Source organism: Varroa destructor, unplaced genomic scaffold, assembly GCF_002443255.2.
Source record: "Varroa destructor unplaced genomic scaffold, Vdes_3.0 BEIS01000006.1, whole genome shotgun sequence".
Classification (NCBI taxonomy): domain Eukaryota; kingdom Metazoa; phylum Arthropoda; class Arachnida; order Mesostigmata; family Varroidae; genus Varroa; species Varroa destructor.
The window spans coordinates 14,021,839-14,043,283 of NW_019211459.1; the positions used below are offsets into that span (position 1 = coordinate 14,021,839).

Below are 21,445 nucleotides of genomic sequence, written 5' to 3' on the forward strand. Positions count from 1 at the left end.
TTATACACATACGAGATATGCATTGTAACAGAAACGCTCTTTTCTGGCCCTTTTCAGGCCTCGTGCAGGACCAGAAAAATACGAGTGCTTACCGAGCGACGGCAACCTATGAAGTAGGGATCTTAAGTACACCGTTTTCAAACTGCATAAAATGTTCCACATTTGTTCATATTCACTCTGGGGCATATGGATAACTCATTTACCTTCTAATTTTATTTTTCCACCAAACAACAAATACTGACAGCATTTGCTTCGTTGACTAAAGCATACTCAGGAAGTGGTTAGAAGCACTTGCGCCTCAGTCAAAGCGAAACAAGTTTGTATTTCGTCCTTAGTTCCTCGTCATTTTCAGGACAAGCATCAGTCCCTCATGAACGTATTGTGTGCTATGGTCACCCGTTAACGTATTCCGACGAATTTCAGGTACTTCTGGGGGGACCAAAGAAGATCGTCTGTATCGACGTAAATGTGGGAATTGTGACGGTTTTGAATGACACCCGGCAGTCGCAGGACATTCTCCAACCCGTCGAGTTTCGTATGAAAACATCTCTTGTTCAAACTTCATCGGTGAGCCTAAAGTCGTTAGAAACGTTATCCGGGTTTGATATAGCGAAGCATATAGACTTCCTGTTGTATGTTTTGTGTTGATAGTCTGAGGTGACGTTTAACGTCAGCGGCGAAAGGACAATTGAGAATGATTCTTTTTCGGACGATGCGGTCAAGTAAACGTGAGATGAGATCGGGCATCATCTTGAATGAACGAATCGGACTATTGACATTAATAGGTATCGTATTAGAGTACAAAATTTTTGACCAAATATTGACCGTCTGATAAGTAATTGATGATTGTTTATTCCGTATGGTTTTAACAGAGCCTGGAATTCTGTGCACATTGCCCGGTAGTTCCAACACCGTCCGTCGTCACCTCACTAATCAGCTATAAAGTAAGTATCGATGTAGTGCATGCGTGCTTTCAACTAGAAGCTGATAGTACCTGTAGAAAGACTATTAAGGCCAGTTCAATGGCAAGCAAATACAGGTACCTATAATACACCGCAAGTAGCAACATGTTGAAATTCACTCTACGGCGTAGTATAATAAATAACCTCCATTTGATGACACGCGTAGATAAGGCCGGCGTTTAAAAACAACGCTATACTGCTATTTCAAACACCAACGGGCGGTGGTCAATATCGTTCGCGTTGATATATATGTTTCATATTGAAATTGCGTCGCGTGGACAAGCGTGCGAAAAACTCTATTGAAACCATACTGTGACAAAGAGCTACCAAAGGAACGGTTGATCTTACCTTTACTAGATATATAATTATACACTTATTGATCTTTTGTGACTCCGTAAATTTCCTGCTATGATCTTTTATGTTCCGTTCACGTGGGCTTCTAGGTGCCTTGCAATGACCCACTTTGTAAGGTACGGCTTCATGTGACAGCGCAAATTAATGGCGTTGCAAATCGGACAGCGATTGCTTTAGGCCGAAGCAGACCACTGGAGCTGAAAATTGAAGTATCTGCTGATAAACGCCTGGATACGGCTTTTAACACTTTTTTGATCGTACGTCTACGCGAGGGACTCTCTTTTAACAATCCTGACAAGTGCAAACGTAATAATAAATCTGACAATTCAGAGCTGAAATGTCTCGTTGACTCACAGCTCCCAGGTAGGTTATCACCTAGATTTCGATCAAGACTGTACTGGCATGTTTTCAACCTATATCGACCTACGATAAAGGAAATTTATTATTATTTTCTGTGTAATTTTGTTGTGAATAAACAAATCATATTAATTAACTAAATGCTAATTTACATTTGATACTATTAAAATAATACTTCAGCGGCTAACATGCGAACTTGTACCATGGTTTGTTCACAGCTGGCGCAAGCCGTCAAATGATTATTAAGCTCGATCTTGACCCAGACCTGGATCGGGTTAAAGCTAAATCAACGGTTGGACTAGATGTAGAATTGATTACCGAGTCGAAAGACGAGAATGCCGCCAAGAATAGGCTAAGCCTTGAATTCCCCTTGGTGAAGCTGGCTGATGTAGGCGTCTCGGGCAGCGATGTCCAGCAAACGGCGATGTTTAATAGGACAACGACGATAACCCAATTTCAACACGTCTACACTGTGACAAAGTACCACGATAGTACTGTAAGCATAAGTTGCATATTACATATATATATATATATATATATATGTTGGTTCCTTTGTTTACACAGACTGTGTAGTCTATATTCCAGCGAAGATGTCTATCCGCTAAATGCTCGACAGAAAGCAAAGATCCAAAAAAGTCGGCAAATTTAGGTTATTGATACGGGAATTGACAGCTTTTTCAGGGAGAAGAATACTAGTTGTTTATTGGATCATTCAGATAAGCCTTTCGAACCCTCTAGCCGTTTTGAGCAATTCGATTTCTGGGATTTTTAGCCTATTGTTAACCTAAAATTTAATTTCGCTGGGATTTTTCATGTATCGTATCTGTTCACACCTGCCAATAACGCTCAACGCACGATTACTCTTATTTATTATATATGTATATAAGATAATTAGTTATTACTTTAGGTCGCGAATCAAAGCTATAATTGCAGTGAATGGTAGTTATATTATACTAAATAAGAAGAGCTCTCACAAACAGCCTATTGACATACCTTCACAGTTTCTAGTGGGTCTCGTGTGCATTAACTAAACCTCTGATAATTCTGTGGGTATATTCTAGCGAACTGTTAAATTCAATATATGAGAGCAAGACATAGTAGCAGACGAATGTTGTAACAATGAAATCAGATCTATAAGTAATCTATAAGCTCTTGGCCCCCTTAGAAATGGCGGATCCCTTCTATGGAAGTGACTAACATCATACGGGCTGCATAGGTTCAACACGTATAACGAAATTTAAGATAAACAACTTATGGTAAATTGTGCTTTTTTTTCGGGCGAACGTAGAACATGGCGGACCCTTATAGTTTTGTCACTGTTTCTGGATCGTGTTATTCGGTCAGGAGCAGCTCAATTAATGGACTTCTCATAGCATTAACATGTTGCCTGGCTTCTATTAGCTCTGTTATGTATGCAGCTTAGAAGAACAGAGAAACAGTCTGAGATAATTTGTTTTTAGGTCGAATTGGTACACTTGCATATAGATGTGCCGGTAGCAACAAAGAAAGCCTATGCGGCCAACCATCATTTCATCAAGATACTGTCCTATGGCGAGAGGGATACACATGGGGCAGTCGACGTAAAATGCACATCAACAAACCTGCGCAGAAAACGTAGCCCCGACGCGAGTCCCGTTGCGCTGGAACGACTGGCATCATCTTCGTCATCGTTGATTCCCTCAAGCGCGTCTCTTACACTGCCAACGTCCAGCATTCGAGAGCTAGTCATTGACTGTGATACGTTTACGTGTAAACGGGTCATCTGTCGACTCGGACCATTCATCGGGGATCAGTCACGAGTGACCTATGCTGTCAATCTGGAACTGAATATCACTAAGCTCATCGATGAGGTTCGTATCATACTTGTGTACATCAACTACACCAACCAGGGTCTGATGTTCACTCTTGACAAAAACAAGAGCCAACAAAAAAGTCATGTTCATTTTCGCTGATAGAAAATTGGTAGAGAAAAACCACTAGCTGGTTTTTTTTTCAGTTCTTTGTAAGCGTAGCCTCCACCAGCCGATCAGGCTTTTAACAGGATTACTGTCATTCCGTATAAAAAGGGGTTATATTTTCAATAGTTTTTTTTTCCTTGTAAGGATTACAGCGACAGGCTTCGTTACGATTAGGGCCTGCGCCTTTCAGCGAGCCTTCTATTTACCAATGATATATTCATATTGAATGCTTACTAAACAAGAGTATTTTGCCACTTCCCTCAGATTCGCGTCATTCCTGAACACATTGCCTACAGGAGTCGTGCCAACATCAGCGTGGCGAACGTTGAACAGTTTTCTTTCGGAGCACATGAACACTCGAAGGTTGCACAGATACAAACCGGCCTGTTCCGCGAAGGCCGGCCGCTAGGACCGGGTATACCCTGGTGGTGGCTACTCATTGCAGTCCTGCTCGGCCTTTTGATGGTCGCACTCATTGTCATCGCCCTATATAAATGTGGCTTCTTCCGACGAACCGACCGCGAAGCTCTTGACGAAATGCAAAAAGAACCACAATCTGCTTCGCCGATTTTGCTAACAATGCCATCGGATCACCAAACACACATTGTGGCGCCTCAGCATCATGTCGGCCACCCGCATTCACCGATAAATAACATGGTCGACCATACCGTCGATAAAAACGACAATAACACGTTCCGGGATTCGAGGCTTTGATCAGGGTTACAGCACGCTAATATTAGAGAAACAGAATACACAGCGGTATATATATATATATATATATATATATAGCGAATGGCAAAAGTGGACAGTACTTGAGATGTTAATATTCAAGGGCAGTGATAATGCTAACCTAACCTAACCTAGGTGCAGCCCGTCGGCCAACTGAAATGCCGGAAGAGATGGTAGGTAACCAGTACGATGTGTCTGAGTGATGATCGACTGTTTGTATTAGATGATGAGGCGCAACTGTATCGATGAACTTCATTAACAATGCCGAGCTAAGTTATAGGTAATGCACAAACTTCTGCACCACCGGTGATTCAGATAAGATCATTCTGGTAAGAAACCCGCTGGTAGCTAGATTTAAGCTAGCTTCAGAAAACAAATTTACAGCACAGAGTATTTCAGTCGTACTTAACAAAGCATATAATTCGTGAATTTATGCTGTATCTGCTCTTCGGTTTTTTCGGCCGAATTTACTATCCTATTGGCACTAATCAAAAAAAAAAAAAAACTTTGTAGACAAATCAAATTGTATAGAGCTGCGATATTGCGAATTTTTTTTTGTTTTGTTGGCAATAATCCACTAACGGTGTTTTGCAGGAAAACATATAGTAGAAATAGTGATTAACTATCCAGCTAAGTGAGCCATTCAACTTACTGACAGGCTGCGCACAGTCCAGTCCAATAGAATGATAGATCGATCCTTCTTGATCGATCACAGTTACCTAGAAGTGTAATATAATTATAACAATACACATGGGGCTTTTTCAGAGGAAGTGAGTAAAACTTAAAAACGCTATTATTATATATTTATTGTACTATTTATGACCTCATGTATTATCTAAGGCAAGCGGATAGTTGTGAGAAGTACAGTCGGTTAAGGTGCGAAGGCATTGAACGGCACGATAGTGAAGAAACGTATCTAGGAACGACTAGTATTGATGACGCAACTTACCGCTGCCTAAACAACACTTTCCAGAATGTCATGTTCAGTGTGATGTCTCTGTTGGCAGATACACGTTCCGTTGAATCGGTGATCTTGGCAACTCCTGCAGGTTGGTACCATGGGCCTCGTAGCCCTCTACGTCCGAGTCTGCATTACAGATGCTTTGCCCGGTTTTTGTGAAGGATCGGCTTGAGAAGTTCCTGCGTTGATTACTACCGACAACAGGGACACCAACCGCACCGGGTGACCATCTATATGTCAGAGCCATCCCGATGAAGAATCCGATGAAGTAAGCTTTATTAGTTTGGTCGTAGAACCACCTATCGGGTGCGACACTTCATTCCAACTAGTTTCAGTATAAGAAATGTTTTTTTTTCGTCGAGATAACAGAAGTACGTATGTGGCGCAGACGCTCCTACGTCGGTCTTCAGGGTTGCAGTTGTAATTTTTATAACCCATTTGGGAAGCAAATCGTGTTTTTCTGTTTGTTTGGAACCGAGAAGTTTTGAATTTCATTCAGTTTATTCATTACTCAGTCCTGTACACGTTTGTATCTATAGCGTGGATACGACGTTTAACCAGAAGGTGTACTCGTTTAATGAATGCACATGAACAGCGAGCATATCTGGAGCGCATAAGCTCTATCTAGCTTAAATCTGTTTCCCTTAGTAAACGAAGAACCTAGGAATAAAATGCATCCATTCACACTGCATTAGAGGTAGAATAGGAGATGACGCTCATAACGATGATATGAAGGCCCCAAATCGTTTTACGGTAGCGTTCATGACAGCGGTAAAAACGATTATCTTGCAAAATATTTTTTTACACAGAGGTTAGTGGTAGCTATTTTGTATTTCACTCATAGATATTTTTGATCAGCGTGAATTAATCGCATATTTTAACTAGCATACAACAAACCTAGTTCGACAATGGCGTAACGCCTAGAATGAAAATCGGTCGAGACTTCCTGTCGTTTTTGTGCGGCTTGTTTACGTGCCTTTCAAACTTAGCGACAACTAGGAAAAATTCAAGGGAATTTTTCGAGGTATGTTTCCGACTTTCGGATCGGGTCCATAAACCCAGCATTTTATTTTCGCTACAAGAGAAAAACCCCGCTCTTTTAATTTTGCTTAATAATTTCCGTCGGTACACTCGTACATAGCGGGTATCGTGAGTACGACCAGTGACATTAACGTTGTATTATAGAGATGAATAATAATAGAAAAATTATTTATCTTTAGAAGAGGGGAAAAACATTGTGAAGAGATGGATCATTGTACAGTTGGCGCCGCTTGGAGAACGATGACGTATACGAATGAAAATGTCTACCTTTGTAGATCGACATGATCTAAAAATGTAATTATAGGATTAAATAATCAGATAAAATAGGTACAACGCAAAAAATATCTGCGGGTGCGATGCAGTATTTGCTAGGTGGGACCCGGTAGCGTCCGAATTGAAAAACTATTATACTTCACTCTGAGGTCCACATAAGCAATTAAAAGTATCGCAGGTACACCCGTGTATTACCCTGCCTTAGCTAGACTTCATCCGCTTTCGGCCAGTTGTTAACGACCGTCAAAGGGATACTGCACTTCGCAAGCATTACTTCAATAAAGATGGCTGGCATGCAGCAAATGCAAGCGAACAGGTTGCCTAAGGGAAACAAATGTCGGATAAATGATCGTCTGCAGCTTCAGCTGCCGACATTTTTACTGTGGGAAAGTTCCGATGATGAAAGCTATGGCAATAATAATTAATCAGTATCGGCCCTCATAGGAAGAGTGTAAGTATTGCTAATGTAAATTTCTAAATACTACTACTATTAATGTCTACTATTAATGATAATATCATTGCATGATGTGTAAATGAGAGAGAAAGTAATCAATTGCAAATGAGACTGAAAAAGCACAATGTGGAAACGAATGAATGAATAGATCAGGAAGGAAATCGATGAAAATGCCCCTGTATAGTACGATTAAAGGATCAAACTAAAATATTCTTATTATTAAGAACCATATAATTGAATATAATAACAATAAAATAATTTATTTCAATTTAATGCTGTCCGTGTGTTTTACTGAATGTCGGTATATGATGGCGCTAGTTGCATTCATTTCATTCTACAGGATCAGGCACCGAAAAAGTCCATAGGTTTAATACAGAGGGCCAGCACTCACCTTTAGTGACCTCTAGAAGCTAGAAAACGCATAGATCGAGCCCCTTAGATCTTAAACTTAAAATGCGCTAAAAACAGAAAAAAAGTCAAGAAAAACCATCAACGATACCATTTATGTTTGGAAATCTATGTAGCAGATGGATAAACGTAAAGTAGCTCGGCAGATAGCAAGTGTATATATAGCATTCTGAGCAACTTATATGTTCGCTGGTTATCAAACGAAATTGTTATGAAAGAATTCATCAAAATATGATTCTTCATCAAATTTAGTGGATCACCATCTACTTTTGCTCTTTTTTTTACCATATACCTCACAGCAGGGACGGTATAGAACCACCTAAAAACAATTTTTTCCGTAAAGGTTTTATGAACAGCTAATAATCATTATGACCAAATGCTGAAAGACCTATACTTCTGTAACGAGGGGACGTAAAAGACATCAGTCTTTTACGTCCCTTCGTTAGATCTTTCCCATTAGAAAGGTCAAAATAGGCTAGAAGTTAGTGAGACTGCGGAACAAGCAATGGTTTTGTGTTAACCTCAGTTTTCAATAAAAAAAATTTCCGATCTAATAGTTTATGCTATATTTTTCTCCTTATATTATGAAGGACGTCCGGGGTGGCAAGGACATTGAAAGTAACGATCTATTCGGAAAGGCCGTAAACAGGTAGACCTTTCATTTCTAAGTATCATAACGAAAACTATCGATGGCTTCTATATATACATAACATATTTGAGAGTGCTGCGCATATATAGTAGAATATTCTGCAGATTTTCTATTTAATAAGGGAGTACGATTTTCTCTAAAATCAGCACCACGTCTTCTTGGACAGAGCAGAAATAAGCTTGCTTAACATCCTCGTTTATCGCTCAAGAGTTGCTCTTGTCGTTTACGTTAATGATAATGATTTGTCCCAGAAGCAAAAGTATCGCTCGTGAGCTCACCATTTTGTAGAGACGACCGTTGTGGGTCAGTGAATTGTTCATGCTCAGATGAGAAGACCTACACACACCTCCTGTGGACGGGCTGGTCCTGATTCAATCAGACGTTGTGCATACTCAAATGGGTATTCCACAGCAGGCAGAAAAGTCAGGGTTGCCGAATCACAACCCTTGTACCAGTAGTGGTAGCGGTAGTACTATCAGCTCTTGCGGGCTCTATAGCGAAGCAAAACAACGAACCGACCCGACAAAGGATTCTGTCACCGAGAACCTTTTTCTGGTTGTATAATTGGGTTTTGAATGAACTGCGCTTTATTGGGCGTATGGCAGCAAATGACAAAGTCGAACGAAATGAAGCCCACTGTATTCCATACAATGTCCCCCTTGGCTACGCAACCGCTCAACTCATTTCGTACCGAATCAAAAAATGTCTCCTCTTAACAAGCGAGCTAAAACTACCAACAAAGGCATTTTAGCGTGTCCCTGTTTATTGTATAGACAAGTACGACATCGCAGAGTGGAACTGGCGCTCATCTATTCCGTCTGACCTAAGCGAAAGTTTGTACTTTGTAGTTCGGTCGTGGTTTCACGGTGATGGGTTCACAGTTTCAGGTTTGCTCGGGGGTTCACCTGCGAATACCGACAACACAGGTGGTGCGGCAGGTGAACTGCACCTGAGCATCTTTAAGGCCGCCCTTCGACCTCGAACGGTTCGGCGGGTCCTCTTGTTCAAGGCCCGGCCACACACTATAGTGTTATTTGAAGCGGAACCGCTTCTCTTTGCCATGAACCCGGCGACGAACAGAAGTCGAGCTGATCTCCGTTGTTGTTGCACAAGTTGTGGGTCGGGTCGCGCGGGGTGGGTTTACTTAGAGGATAAGGCCAGGTAGTTAAATAGTGATACGGGTAGCGACAGCCACATTCATATTGTGGGCAAACGCGCATCCGAAACCTGTTCCTTAACCCGACTCAATTTTCCAGAAACACCTGGAACGGACTATCGCATTTTGGTTGAGTGCGACATAAAAAAGAGTGAAAATATTGGCTAAATTACAGCAGGAGCAGCGATCCTGTTGAAAGACGATTTTTCATTAAAATGAATAAAATGATTCAATAAAATGAATTTATTATAGCCAGATATAGGAAGTTAATACTTTATAGTAGCTATAGTAAATACTTTATACTTCTCTGTGCTTAGTCTACTCTTAGATAATTTGTTCTATAAAGGACTACCATTCAGAAAGTTAGGGCAGCTCGAATATTGTCCAATCTGTGATAATTACGGTCTAGAACAGTATTTGATTAGTGCGTTCCATTCTCCAAATCGAATTATAGTAGACTAAAGAGGTAAAAAGGAATGTCAGTCACAGCAGTGTTTGTATCTAGCATGTTCTTATCGCCATACTGGGAACTGTTTGTTGCCTTTTTCTCTAAATACTCTAAAGTTGTATATATAGTCTCCTTATCCGTCTCGTCCTAGATCGTGCTGTTCTTAGGTAGAAATTGAGCAGAAGTTCATACCCAGTCATCTATCTACACACGCCCTGTATTTATGTTGTTTGTCTAAATTGATGTAATCATCAACAGACATCCACACAAGTTTTTCTTGGATGACTCAGCCAGTTAATGGCCAGACATGCCCAATAACATATTCTTTTCCTCAGTCTATAGCGTGACCGATTTCCACGTGGTATTATTGGTCAGGTGTAAATTTAATCATAACCTAGATCTTGACGTTCGATTTTATGTTTGAGCCAACACTCGCTTTCTTCGCCTCTGCACCGTACCGTCGACAAGACGCATCGACATGACGACGGAGTCCTGTTGAACCAACCGTGGATGAGATTGAAGCTGGTCACGCTCCTTTGGCGATTCAGCCATCCGACACCGGCGCTTCGACGACCGATACGCATAAAAGTCGCCCTGCGGCAACCCGCGCTCTCCGCGCGACTCTAAACAGGGACGAAATTGACGTAAGCAGCAACAGCAGCGACGTTATTATCGAAACAGACACCAAGCGCCCGTGCAGATCTGCCAACAGTTGCCGTAGGGGCAGGCCAAAAGCTTTGAACAACGGTCGGTGGAACAGACAAAGCAAGCAAAACCTCGTAATACCTGCACTAGTAGTACTGGTAGCCAACAAAACACAGTGAGTGATTGTGGACCCAACGTGCCGCCGATAGATTCAACCATTCTCGTCATTGTTAAGTAACGATCGGGCCGTAACGCGGCAGCGGGCTAACGTACGTCTGGCCATGTGCTTGTTCGTATCTAAATCTGTGTCTCACTCAGCGAGCAATAGGTGCGCTGGTTAGCGTACTCCTACGCTTGGGATAGTACCAGAGTCATTCACATTGAGATAGTCAACCACAGAACGAACGACTGGCGCCTACCGCAGGCGTCATCGTTCTCACTAGCTCGGCAGTTCGTTTGTTCGTTCTCGCACGCTTGGACCGTTCAGCTGCATCTCAACGGTGGTGGGTCTTCTTGCCGAGCGAGACAGGGAGATTGACTCCAACTCGTTGACGGGGATCGCGGTAAAAGCTGCGCATAAGAAAAATATGCCTATCTACGTTAGTACTAGCAGCACCATTCGCAGTAACAACACTTGCCACACTCGTGACAGAAGCAGTAGCAAAGGTTTTCCATTCAAATTTGCTACGATCGCCGGGCCTGCACCTGAGTTTGCCGCCGGTGTTTTGTGCTATCCGGTGGAACAAGAATGAAGAAAGAATGTAACCTATGCGATTTGATGTGAAATACCAAAACGGCCGAACCCGTGCGATGGCCGTGGGGAGCACTTGGTTGCTGCCGGATTTTTTCAAGCCGGGAACGTACGAAGTACCCCTACGTTTGCTCTCACCGGCCGAATCGTTCAAAGACACCTACAGATGCATATGTAATCAGAGACTTGTCTGCGGCCGACTAGAAGAAATATTTTAGAGACTGATCACAGACGGAGGTTTTGTTAGGTGCGTTACATATTAAGCTTGCTTTGAGTCTATTTACCGGAGGAATAAGAAATACATTTTTGGTTTAAGGTCTAACTGACATACGTATGCGGATGAATTTTTGCTGCTCTTTAACTTGGTTAATATGTGTTTTTACTCAGCCCATCAGGGTAATCGTGTTTTAATTTAACCCCACCTCGGAACTTGCTAATATAACAAGGGAGATGTTACTGACCCGACCACTGGGCGATCGCTATTGTTCTTATCTACAATCTGTTGCTTTATTAATAATTACTGAAGAAAGATTGAAGAAGACAACAATTGTGTTCCCGCAAAAATCCTGTCGAAGTGTCGTCGATACCGTGACACGTGTACGTATGGACTCATTCTTTCTACACTACGTAGTTAATTGTGGCCGAATTGGTCTTCCCTATCCCGACTCTTTTCAGTGGCAAACACGTGCATTAAAATCCTCTCATAAGTGTTCCTACGACCTTCTCGTTAGCGTATTTCCCGGTTCGGCTGTGTCACCTTACGATTCGTAGTTAAATACAGAGCCACCGTCAACTGACCTATTACAAATTCCATACGTAACGAATCTGCCCTTGCTCCTTATCGAGCCCACCGTACAGCCTGCAGAGTGAGGGCCTTCGAAAACCTAGGCAATAATTAAACGGGATCTTAGCTCACGGTTGCTGCTGTAATTTTGATTTTTCCTGTTGGTAGTTGTTTAACGGCAGCCAACGGTTCGCCAATCGTCAGGACACTCTGTTCCATTGTTGACTCCAGGGCCCTACACCTCAAAGACTATCCAATGAATGGCACACTACTATCTACATGATCATTACCGCTTCGTCTGTGCTGAAAGCCGCTTCCGGTTGCCATAGAAAGCAATGGAGTGAGAAAAGATATCTAACACAGCATATATCTATATGTATACATATATATAACGAGCGAAATACATATACACCGACAGCGGTGACTGAAAGAAAAATGTCCGTTGGGGGGACGTTGACAGTTTATAACGTCCGATCCGTATTTTGATCTGCCTCTTTTTTTTTTTTTTGCTGTTTCCGTAGCTATACAGAAAGCCACCGAGAACTTTACTGCGACGCATTCTACGTAGCTGTCTATGCATCAACTGCGAGCGTCACGGTCCACAAGTAACAGCGGTGATTCCCCTTTAGCATAAAATGGACACGCACAGGTTGAAGGACGCACTGAGTCTGAACCTCAAAACAAGGTAGGCCGGTGACGCCAACGAATTGAATGTGGGCGCCGTTGCGTCTGACGAAATGCATCGACCGCCGATGTTCAACGAGCAAAAGGCAGGCCATTTAAATCACAGGACCGTTTTCCCTTATTCGATTTACGAGATCGATCCTCTAGAGTTGATCCGTAACTCGAATGAAACTGAGGTAGAAAAGTCGCGACGTTCGCTACAATTCCATACATCTGTGGGGTTTTCCTCTGAGCGGTGATAGTAAGTGATTCACTGCATCTTACTGAAGCTTCTATCGCTATCGTATATAGCAAATCTGTACTATGATCTAATAGCATGAATTAAATTTGTATCTGTGGTACACTGATGTGACGTCTTCTATCCTGCGTATTAATGCTATTTGAAGAAGATGATACTTGGTTTGGACGTTTGGGTGGGGAAACTCAATACTGCAGTAGTGAGTTTGCAAGAAAAGAACCGCTCTAATCATAACACTACACTTCGGTACACTATATCTATGTTAAGGATGTTAATGTATTTCATTCGTACAGCGAATATGTCGGCCGTTCGTATTAAAAACCTCTACAAAGAGCAGAATGGTACGCACGCGCTTTTCTCATTAGGGCCTTAGGAGCATTAGGAGATTATGACAAATTCGCTATCATGAGATCTTCAAAATCCGCGTAAACTTGTACTGGATTAGAGGACGCCCTTACTCACACGAAATGCTTGTCTATGTTGATACAACGTGATCGACTGCAGCGCTGCTGCCGGACAACATCCGCAAAAGAGTTTTACGTTTGTTATCGCCATTAGACATTCCATCAGATCATCGGCACAAAGCAAACTGTGTCTATGCCCGGGCCGGACCTAGAACTCTATTAAGGTATTAAATCCTTGCTTACTGCCAAGACCTGCCACTTCCTTCCTTGCTACTTAAAGACCCTGCCAGTGTCAATAACATTTGCTTTATTTAAACCATTATTTGAACCCAACAAACACGCCAACCTATGGGCGAAGCAGCAGTTATTAGTAGTGAATGAAAGTGCAAACACGACATTATCCACCTAAACAGTGTGACACACCCGTCAAATATTAGATTGTTACAAGCGAGTCCAGCGTACTTCACGGGGTCAAGCTTCACAGCGGACTAACTTTTGAACTATGAGCCGCTAGCAGACGAAATTTCGCTGGTAAATAACTGCAGTGTCAACCTTGTAAGCCTCCAGAAACTTGTGAGCAAAAACAGATTGTGCTTACCTCAGAAGAAATAAGTTCAGAAGTAGAACATCTTCTAGTATCAGAAATCAACGCCCAGTTAGGTAGTTTTTTTTTTCATGAAGTCTGCACCGCTGAGAACTAACAAAGGACAAGAGCTCATTACCGTAATTGAGGAGGATTTTGCCGAAGTAGAGCTTGGAGCTGAAGTATTCCGTCGGCCAAAGCTTGTGTTACTTGTTATGAAATTATAATCCAAATACTAAACATGTGGTATCCGAGTAAAAGATGAGTCCTTGTTGGAAACGCGCATGCTGTATTCCACGTGCAATTTGCAGAACTTTAATTAATTAAAAAAATCCGCCTGGGGTATACGGTCGCCATAGACAAAGCATGGTTTAATCTTAATCGCTAGTCAGGGAGGAGCCAGGCGAAAAAGTAGGGATTACCCTGGGTTTGGTGACTGTGCCAACTAGGTTTGGGCATCGAATGGCAGTAGTACTTGCAATGGACATAAGGTGCAGCCGTTACTATGGGGCTAGTCGCCGAAAATTTGACAATAAATGCAGTTCGCTATTTCGTACACCTCAAGAGACTCATCGACGATTAGCAGGGCAGTCGGAAGCCCGCAGTGTGGTTACTTGACAACTTGTTGACTTGACGAATGTCAGGCCGCACGGCCGTACCTCAGTTACTTCCCGGCTTGAATAAACTAGTACCTAACGTTGGCTTCAATCTACTTATTCCTTCGACCTAAGTTCGTGTCTTTACAGGGTCATGTCGTAAGAAGAGCAACGAACGAATGTAATTTCTCTGTGGAAGCATATTCCACAGAGAAATTACGTTTGGGAACGAGTGCCGAGCATATGGCAGTCCAGAAACCGCCCGAGCGCTGAGATATCGAACTCAGCTAGTTCAAAAATTATTCAATTTAAAAGTCTGTATAATATTTTTTCTTATATTTTACATGGCTCCCGCAGTGCGTTGTCTCGTTCGATAAGTTAGTTGCGCCCTTGTGAAGGAAGATCACGCCAACAACACACTCAGATCGCGTTCGCCCAGGTGTCATACATAGTGACTAGCCGTTAGCTAAGCGTTTGCTTGTAAAGCATACACATAACGTGTTGATAGGTCTCTCACGACATGCTTACTGGCAAGCTTCGTTTTTGTCGATCGGACGCTATTCATAGATCCCAGCTCATTTGAAACAGACTGATCAGTCTAATGGATTGGACGCCAAACGGCGGTGTCGGCCGTAGGACTCGAAACATAAAAACTAACCAAAATGTTAGCCCACAAAATGCAATGTATTATTCTGCTGAACTTGAAAATTGACCCAGAATTCTCAATATAAGTTTTAGTACTTATATTATTAATGACTTTTTAAGGAATTTTAAGTTCTCTTGTAGACATGTTTTTTTTTGCTAAAATAAATGAAGGCAAAATGATACACTATATACTGGGAAACGGTTTCACTTATTTTAGTTTGTCTTAATAGAATCTGGCATGCACCATTCTTTAACGTACAAAACTGATTTAGGAAGTTAGAACGTCCATCTGAGATAAATTTCTTTGAGCGATTATTTTTAGTAACTATTTTGAGGGAAAGCATGTAGATACAGGACCCATATAAACGTTTTTGTGGAAGTTAACTAATATAGTTGGAATAAATGTCTCTATCCAGGTATCAGGCCGACAACTGATTGGGGAATGTCAGGATCTGCTGCAAGAAACTAACGTGTATAAAGTTAACCTTAACCTAAACTTTTTTTTATTGCTTACAGAACTTATCCTAGAAAAAAAGTTATGCTGTCGAGTAAGCTGAAATAGGTTCCTTACCTATTGGAATTCGTTTCCTTATTTATGAAACCTTTGATCGGCTTCGCAGGCGCATTTACGATTTCAAGCTTATGAAAGCGTACTTTTCCTATTACACCCCCATCAAAAGGTGTAGAGAAGCCAAACTCTTCGATATTGCATCTTGTTTCGTCGAAGATTTCCCCGAATACTTCTAAATAAAAATGGAGCGCGGAGCTATCTACTTGCTGGATAATGATTTTCTAAACTTAGAGTACATATTCATGGCAACGAACGACAATCTTCCCTATATGGTCACTTACCGCCTAAGCCCAGCGCGGCACACTCGTGCTTTTATGACATCAAGCAGCAAAGACGTTAAATGTGTTTTTGAAAAGTATGTCCATGCAACAAAATTAAGCCATTCTACGAAAGTATCCATCTCAACGGGATCGATACGGTCCCTGTGAGGGACGCGTGGAGCGCTACAGGTGCTCGAGAAGAAGCGTAAGATAAACTACACAGTAACAATTCATCATAATTATTATTACGAAAATAGTTGAAGTTGTTATTATTATTAAAAAAACTGTGTACGTGAGGACGTTGTATGTAATAGTAGTGTTTTCGTAACAACAATTGGTTATTTCTTTTGGGAAAGGCCGAATAATATAATCCCAACCCGCTGCAATATCAAGACATTCGACTATGGGGTACCTTGATTGGAAAATTGAAATACTCTTTGTTTTATTTTTTTGTTTTGTTGTATAAATTTTGTTTTATTTTCAACAAAGATAATAACAACTCTTTTGGAAATATTTCTCTCTAACTACGTCAGAAGACAGAATAGAAAATTCACTGTGACTATAACATGTCGTGTTTCGACATATAACAATACCTTCACTTAAACGGTAATCAGTGTTTTGTAAATAACATTTTAACGTTACGTATGATGATATACTAAACACATACGGGAATATAACGGTAGCAAGCGTTTCAATCGTCTAGTGAAACATATAAACGTTGCGAAGTACGAAAAGACAAGCAACGTTTGGCAAAACGTGTTTTTTTTTCACAGTTAACTTGCAGTGAATCGAAACTTGATCATTAACTGACTGTAGCATCTTTAACCTCAGATCAAAAATACATCCAGTAAACATAATATAATATAAACGAATCCATACCACACCACTCGCAGAAAGCTTCTTTTATATGACCGTGACAACAGTGGTTAATAATGGCCTATTATTACTGCCAATCAAGGTTACACTTTATAGTTTGAGCATGGGCATGTTCGTCAGCAGGACATCTGTAGTCATTTCCACAGAATAGGATCTGCCTAGTTATATCCAGTATAAGATATAAAGGATTATGGCGAATCATTTAGTGGACGCAGGGGGCAAAATCTACAACTACGCTGGTCGTTCGGGCGAATAAAATCTAGTATAATTAGTATTTGTAAAAATCAAGTCCGCCTTAGTGCGAAAGTGCCTTTACCAAGAGTAAAAATGTAATCAGGTTCTTTTCGAGTGGAATACATCTACCACAAAAATTGGCCCGATTCAAGTATAAGGCCTAGTTAGCACATGTAGCAGATATGTGCTTAGAAACCTTAGTTAGGGTTGCCAGTAGCCATCTAGATTTTTGTATACTCTATGTCCAATAGCTGTCACATACGACTGCGGAGCTGAACGATTAAGACATGAAAAAAGCTTGTCAAGAAAGGCAAAATGAAGAGGCTAACGTCGAAAGTTAAGCTGATGATTCACTGCTTTACATGTAAAGCTGAACTAAACGGTCGGCCGGTTTTCTGAAATTGGCATTTGAACGACGACAGGATCGGTTTCTTCGTTATATATAGTAAAATTTTCTATTCCAAACCGATACTCTAACAAGTTGAAAAACACCGAACATCTATTATATCGCTTAAAGATCGCTGTCAATAAGCAAAAGTCTATACTTCTCCATCATCAAAGACTGCAGTATTCCTCCAATGCGTTTTGTATCGCTTACAAGTTACAATTAGGCCACCACCGCAACCAGTCGACTTTTATTACCCCATTCAGTTGATCAGAGAACAACGATCAGATCTACACCAGTAACTATATACTAGCTTAAACGGAAAAATCACCTACAAAGCTAGGCGTAAATAATGAGCATTCGTTAGGACCGCCCATGAATCTAATGTACTTATTATCAAACCCATATCATGTATTAGCTATGATATCGTAACCCGGTCCTCGATGTCCTATTTTTGTAAACTCACTTAAGCAGTCGAAAATTAATCACCAGATTTTCCTTCAAGGCAGAGACAGTATGCTTCAATCCAGTACCGAAGCCAGGTCGGACATCTATTTGTCGGCGTGCGCAGGTCGACAAAACAATTGCGTTTACCACACATGGCAATACACATAGAATTCTCTATGCCATAGCCGCAAGCATCAACCCACCGACCAAAGTGCACAGTTATGGTTAAATCCCTGGCCTATCGCAACATAACCAGACTACCCGATAGCTAATAATAGTTAACTTGTGACAGATATTATTAGCGATAATATCAATCAAAAAGGAATTTGTCTAATGTATTAGGCCAACTGGGCACAATATAGAAGGGATGGACAGTCCTATAATAGTTGCTGATCTACTAGAATTCAAATTAGTAATATTTATGGAGCTAAACCACTCATAACTTATACTTGTTGTTCTGAGGTTCGCGCATTTGTTTACATACAATAGTTACATGCCACGATAATCCTCGCCTCGAAAGTTCAGCACAAACATTTTTATCACTCGATCACCGTGCTGAACGAGTTTCCCGTCGATCGCGTTGGATGGCCTCTTTTTTTTTTTTTTTTTTGCTCTAAAGGTTTAAATTCGATGTATATTTATTTATTGTCCCCACAATAGCGCTGTCTTAACGTTTGCTTATTAAACTCAAGTACTCGTGGTAGTCGAGATTTGGGTCCGAACATAGAGACAGTCCATTCGGTACTAATGGTAGCCCGTCGCCTGGAGTAATGCTTGACAGCTTAAGTAGGGAACGCAAAACTCAAAACATTTACTTAAGTTACATGTACTAAGTTTTGAATGTTTGCGGCTACACTGTGTGGGCTCATAATTAGCCAAAGTAGACGTAGCTCTCCCGTTTGACTTTCTGCTCGTCTAATCAACTACGTATTTTAATCATGTCCTAAGCGCGTCTTCAGCACTTCAGCTGCATCGGTATCAACACTGAGAACAGGATGGATACAGCATTCAATGTATTCTGAACAATTTGTCATCCATAACCTAAGAACTATATGCCTATCTCTATCCTAAACTGTGCCATCCTAAAGGAAGTATAAATACATGCTAAGTTATAGTATTACTATTCGCATACCGGTGCCGAATACGCTTTGTGGGGCAAAGGTCCGAATGTGATGAACACGATTGTTCAAAATTCAGTATTAACGTATTTATCGCTAATTGAAGTTGAATTTCTGAGTCCTTTATCAAAGAGAGCACTTCGATATTTCGAATAAACCGAGTGGACTTAGTTGGATGTACGTTTCACGATATATTACAAAACAAAGCTACTATTCCTTTCGATACCCGAAAGAACTTTGAAGAACATATATGAGTCGTAGTGATTAATCCTGAAGAGATGATCTATTTTTAAAAAGGATAAGTTAATAAAAGGAAGCTAATATTTAAATGTAATTATCTGAAAAATATTATGAAGTTGTTTCATTGTCTAATAAGTCCTTAACGAAACTTGCCTTTATAGCCTGGACGTTGTAGCTTGAAAATTTGTTCTTTGACAGCTTACCCGATCACAATGATTTGTTTTTTGGGGAAGAGACTGCCGCACCGTACCGCGCACTCAGTCAACTGTAAATTCATGCAATTTGGCTTACTAAACATAGAAATTTTCGAAATTATTCAAAGTCCACGAGTGCGTCAACAACTAAGTCATTACAAAAGGATTACCGAATGAACACAAAGCTAATCAGCCATAAAGATTTCACGCCCGATAAAAGACATCTGGATTATTCTGAATTTTTGTAGAAAAACATAACTTCCTAACAAAGTTTGGCAAATAGCAAAAATATCTCCTATTCTGTTAGAAGCCTATGATACCTATCAGAAATAACTACCGGTTTCTCACACAGTCGCCAGTTGTTCTCTGAATTTATGCCAACATGACAGAATGCCGAGGACTGAATGAATGTGGACTGAGTTATCGTTTTCACAAGAACCGTCCTACATATCTTTCAAAGCGTTCGAGATGCGAGGTGAACGCATTTGATCTATGATTCGTTAGCTGTAACTCTGTTGAATGAGTAGCGTTCGGGCATAGTAGTTCATGGTCAGCCAATAAAAACACATCTTCTATATAAAAAAATACTAACGTGCTCGTGTATTAAATACTATTTTTCAGGTGATATAAAAAGTATACATGTTTTTTATTTTTGAATAACGTAAAAAGGCAAATTCTCAGAATCGTCTTGGGTAATAGATAATTACATAAAATCTAAAAGATTTTATGAACGAATTGGTGATTTCAATGAAATATATATATATATATATATATTTCGTTGTAATAAAGGTTCTGGACCTCATTACATCAAACTTCGGTGGATCGTGTCGGTGCACAACGCTGAAGTCCTGCATTACCACGCCACAGGAAACATACCATACTATCCTAGCCAATATACGTATATACAAAAAAGAAGCTTTATTCATCGATTGCTATCATAGAGCATTGGTAGCGGCCAATCGATCACATGCTGTCCTTTTTGATATGCAAATTATATCTGAATTATACTTCGTTCACAAATAAACGTTTGTTGGTTAGTATCCGCTCGAGGATCTGAAGCAAATGGCGATAACAGCTATGACCAGTAACCATTATCTAAATCCCTAAGCTATAAGCAGGCTTTCGTAATTTTCTTCCATTAACATTTCATTTCAATAACATAACTTTTATCTACTTTTTATTATAACAGTCGCAAGCAAAGGTCATCTTTATGACAAGCCGATAAACAATAAACAAACGTATTTTTCCAGTAAAGAGATAAGCATAAATGGTGTATTAAACAATGCCTGATTTCAGTGGCATCAAATCTGAAACCTCAGGAAAAATACCGTTCTTGTTTTTTTTTTCACCCTTTTTATAATACCCGATGCCATTAATGCACACTATTTAACAGAGATTTAACTTTCAAGATATAGTTGAATTTATTAACCTATGGAAGAACAAAAAAAAAAACATAGATTAAGAAAAGCCGTTGAGCAATCCGCAACTACAAATGCCAGTGTCACAATATTTGACAAAGCTTCTCACGACTTCCGTGCCAGCAGGCCTGTTTCTTTTGAGTTATGCATATTTTTTTTTAGTGCTCTTGGTTCCGTTGATAATCTAACAAAACAGATAACGGTTCTCAAAAATTTACAATGTGAGCACTTTGAAGCCTGGTTGAAACAAAAAAAAAAACATAAATGGACAACGATAGGGTTTTTCGCAAAAAAGCGACTTGAGTGTTTGTTGCTACAGTTAAATCTGAGCCTAAACTCCTCTAAAGGCTCTGGCCGCACAAGGAAAACTAGATGACTCTATTATTGGTCCTCTAAATAACGTAATTAAATTAAATGTTCTCGATTATAGTCGGAGTGGGTTAGGTTAGGTTTCTTTTGCAAAGTCAATCTATCGCACTTCTCATTATGTATCAATAGTTCCTCTCGTTCGAGACCTCATTTAATATACAGTGATTGGTCTGGCTTTATGATCCGATCACAGTTATCGAAACATTATCGTCGAGTCAATTGTCTGATTCGATTGAATGAATAGCTTTTCAAC

General features: G+C 40.5%; 1 protein-coding gene and 1 long non-coding RNA gene across 3 annotated transcripts in view; one reads left to right on the forward strand and one right to left on the reverse strand.

The window, feature by feature from the left end:
* LOC111252459 (integrin alpha-PS4-like) overlaps positions 1 to 7,362 on the forward strand; it is a 46,240-nt gene extending 38,878 nt beyond the window's left edge. For both annotated transcript variants that reach the window (XM_022810389.2, XM_086992823.1), the window contains exons 11-17: positions 58 to 113; positions 424 to 567; positions 873 to 944; positions 1,406 to 1,679; positions 1,892 to 2,169; positions 3,134 to 3,523; positions 3,896 to 7,362. In XM_022810389.2, coding sequence (XP_022666124.1) covers positions 58 to 113; positions 424 to 567; positions 873 to 944; positions 1,406 to 1,679; positions 1,892 to 2,169; positions 3,134 to 3,523; positions 3,896 to 4,345 — 1,664 coding nt within the window. In that variant the 3' untranslated portion in view covers positions 4,346 to 7,362. The remainder of the gene's footprint in view (positions 1 to 57; positions 114 to 423; positions 568 to 872; positions 945 to 1,405; positions 1,680 to 1,891; positions 2,170 to 3,133; positions 3,524 to 3,895) is intronic.
* LOC147754890 (uncharacterized) lies at positions 563 to 19,472 on the reverse strand. The gene is made up of 3 exons (XR_015330196.1): positions 8,425 to 19,472; positions 1,311 to 7,547; positions 563 to 750 (listed from the first exon to the last, which is right to left on the reverse strand). It is a non-coding gene; the product is annotated as an uncharacterized LOC147754890 (long non-coding RNA).
* Between the last annotated feature and the right edge of the window lie 1,973 nt (positions 19,473 to 21,445).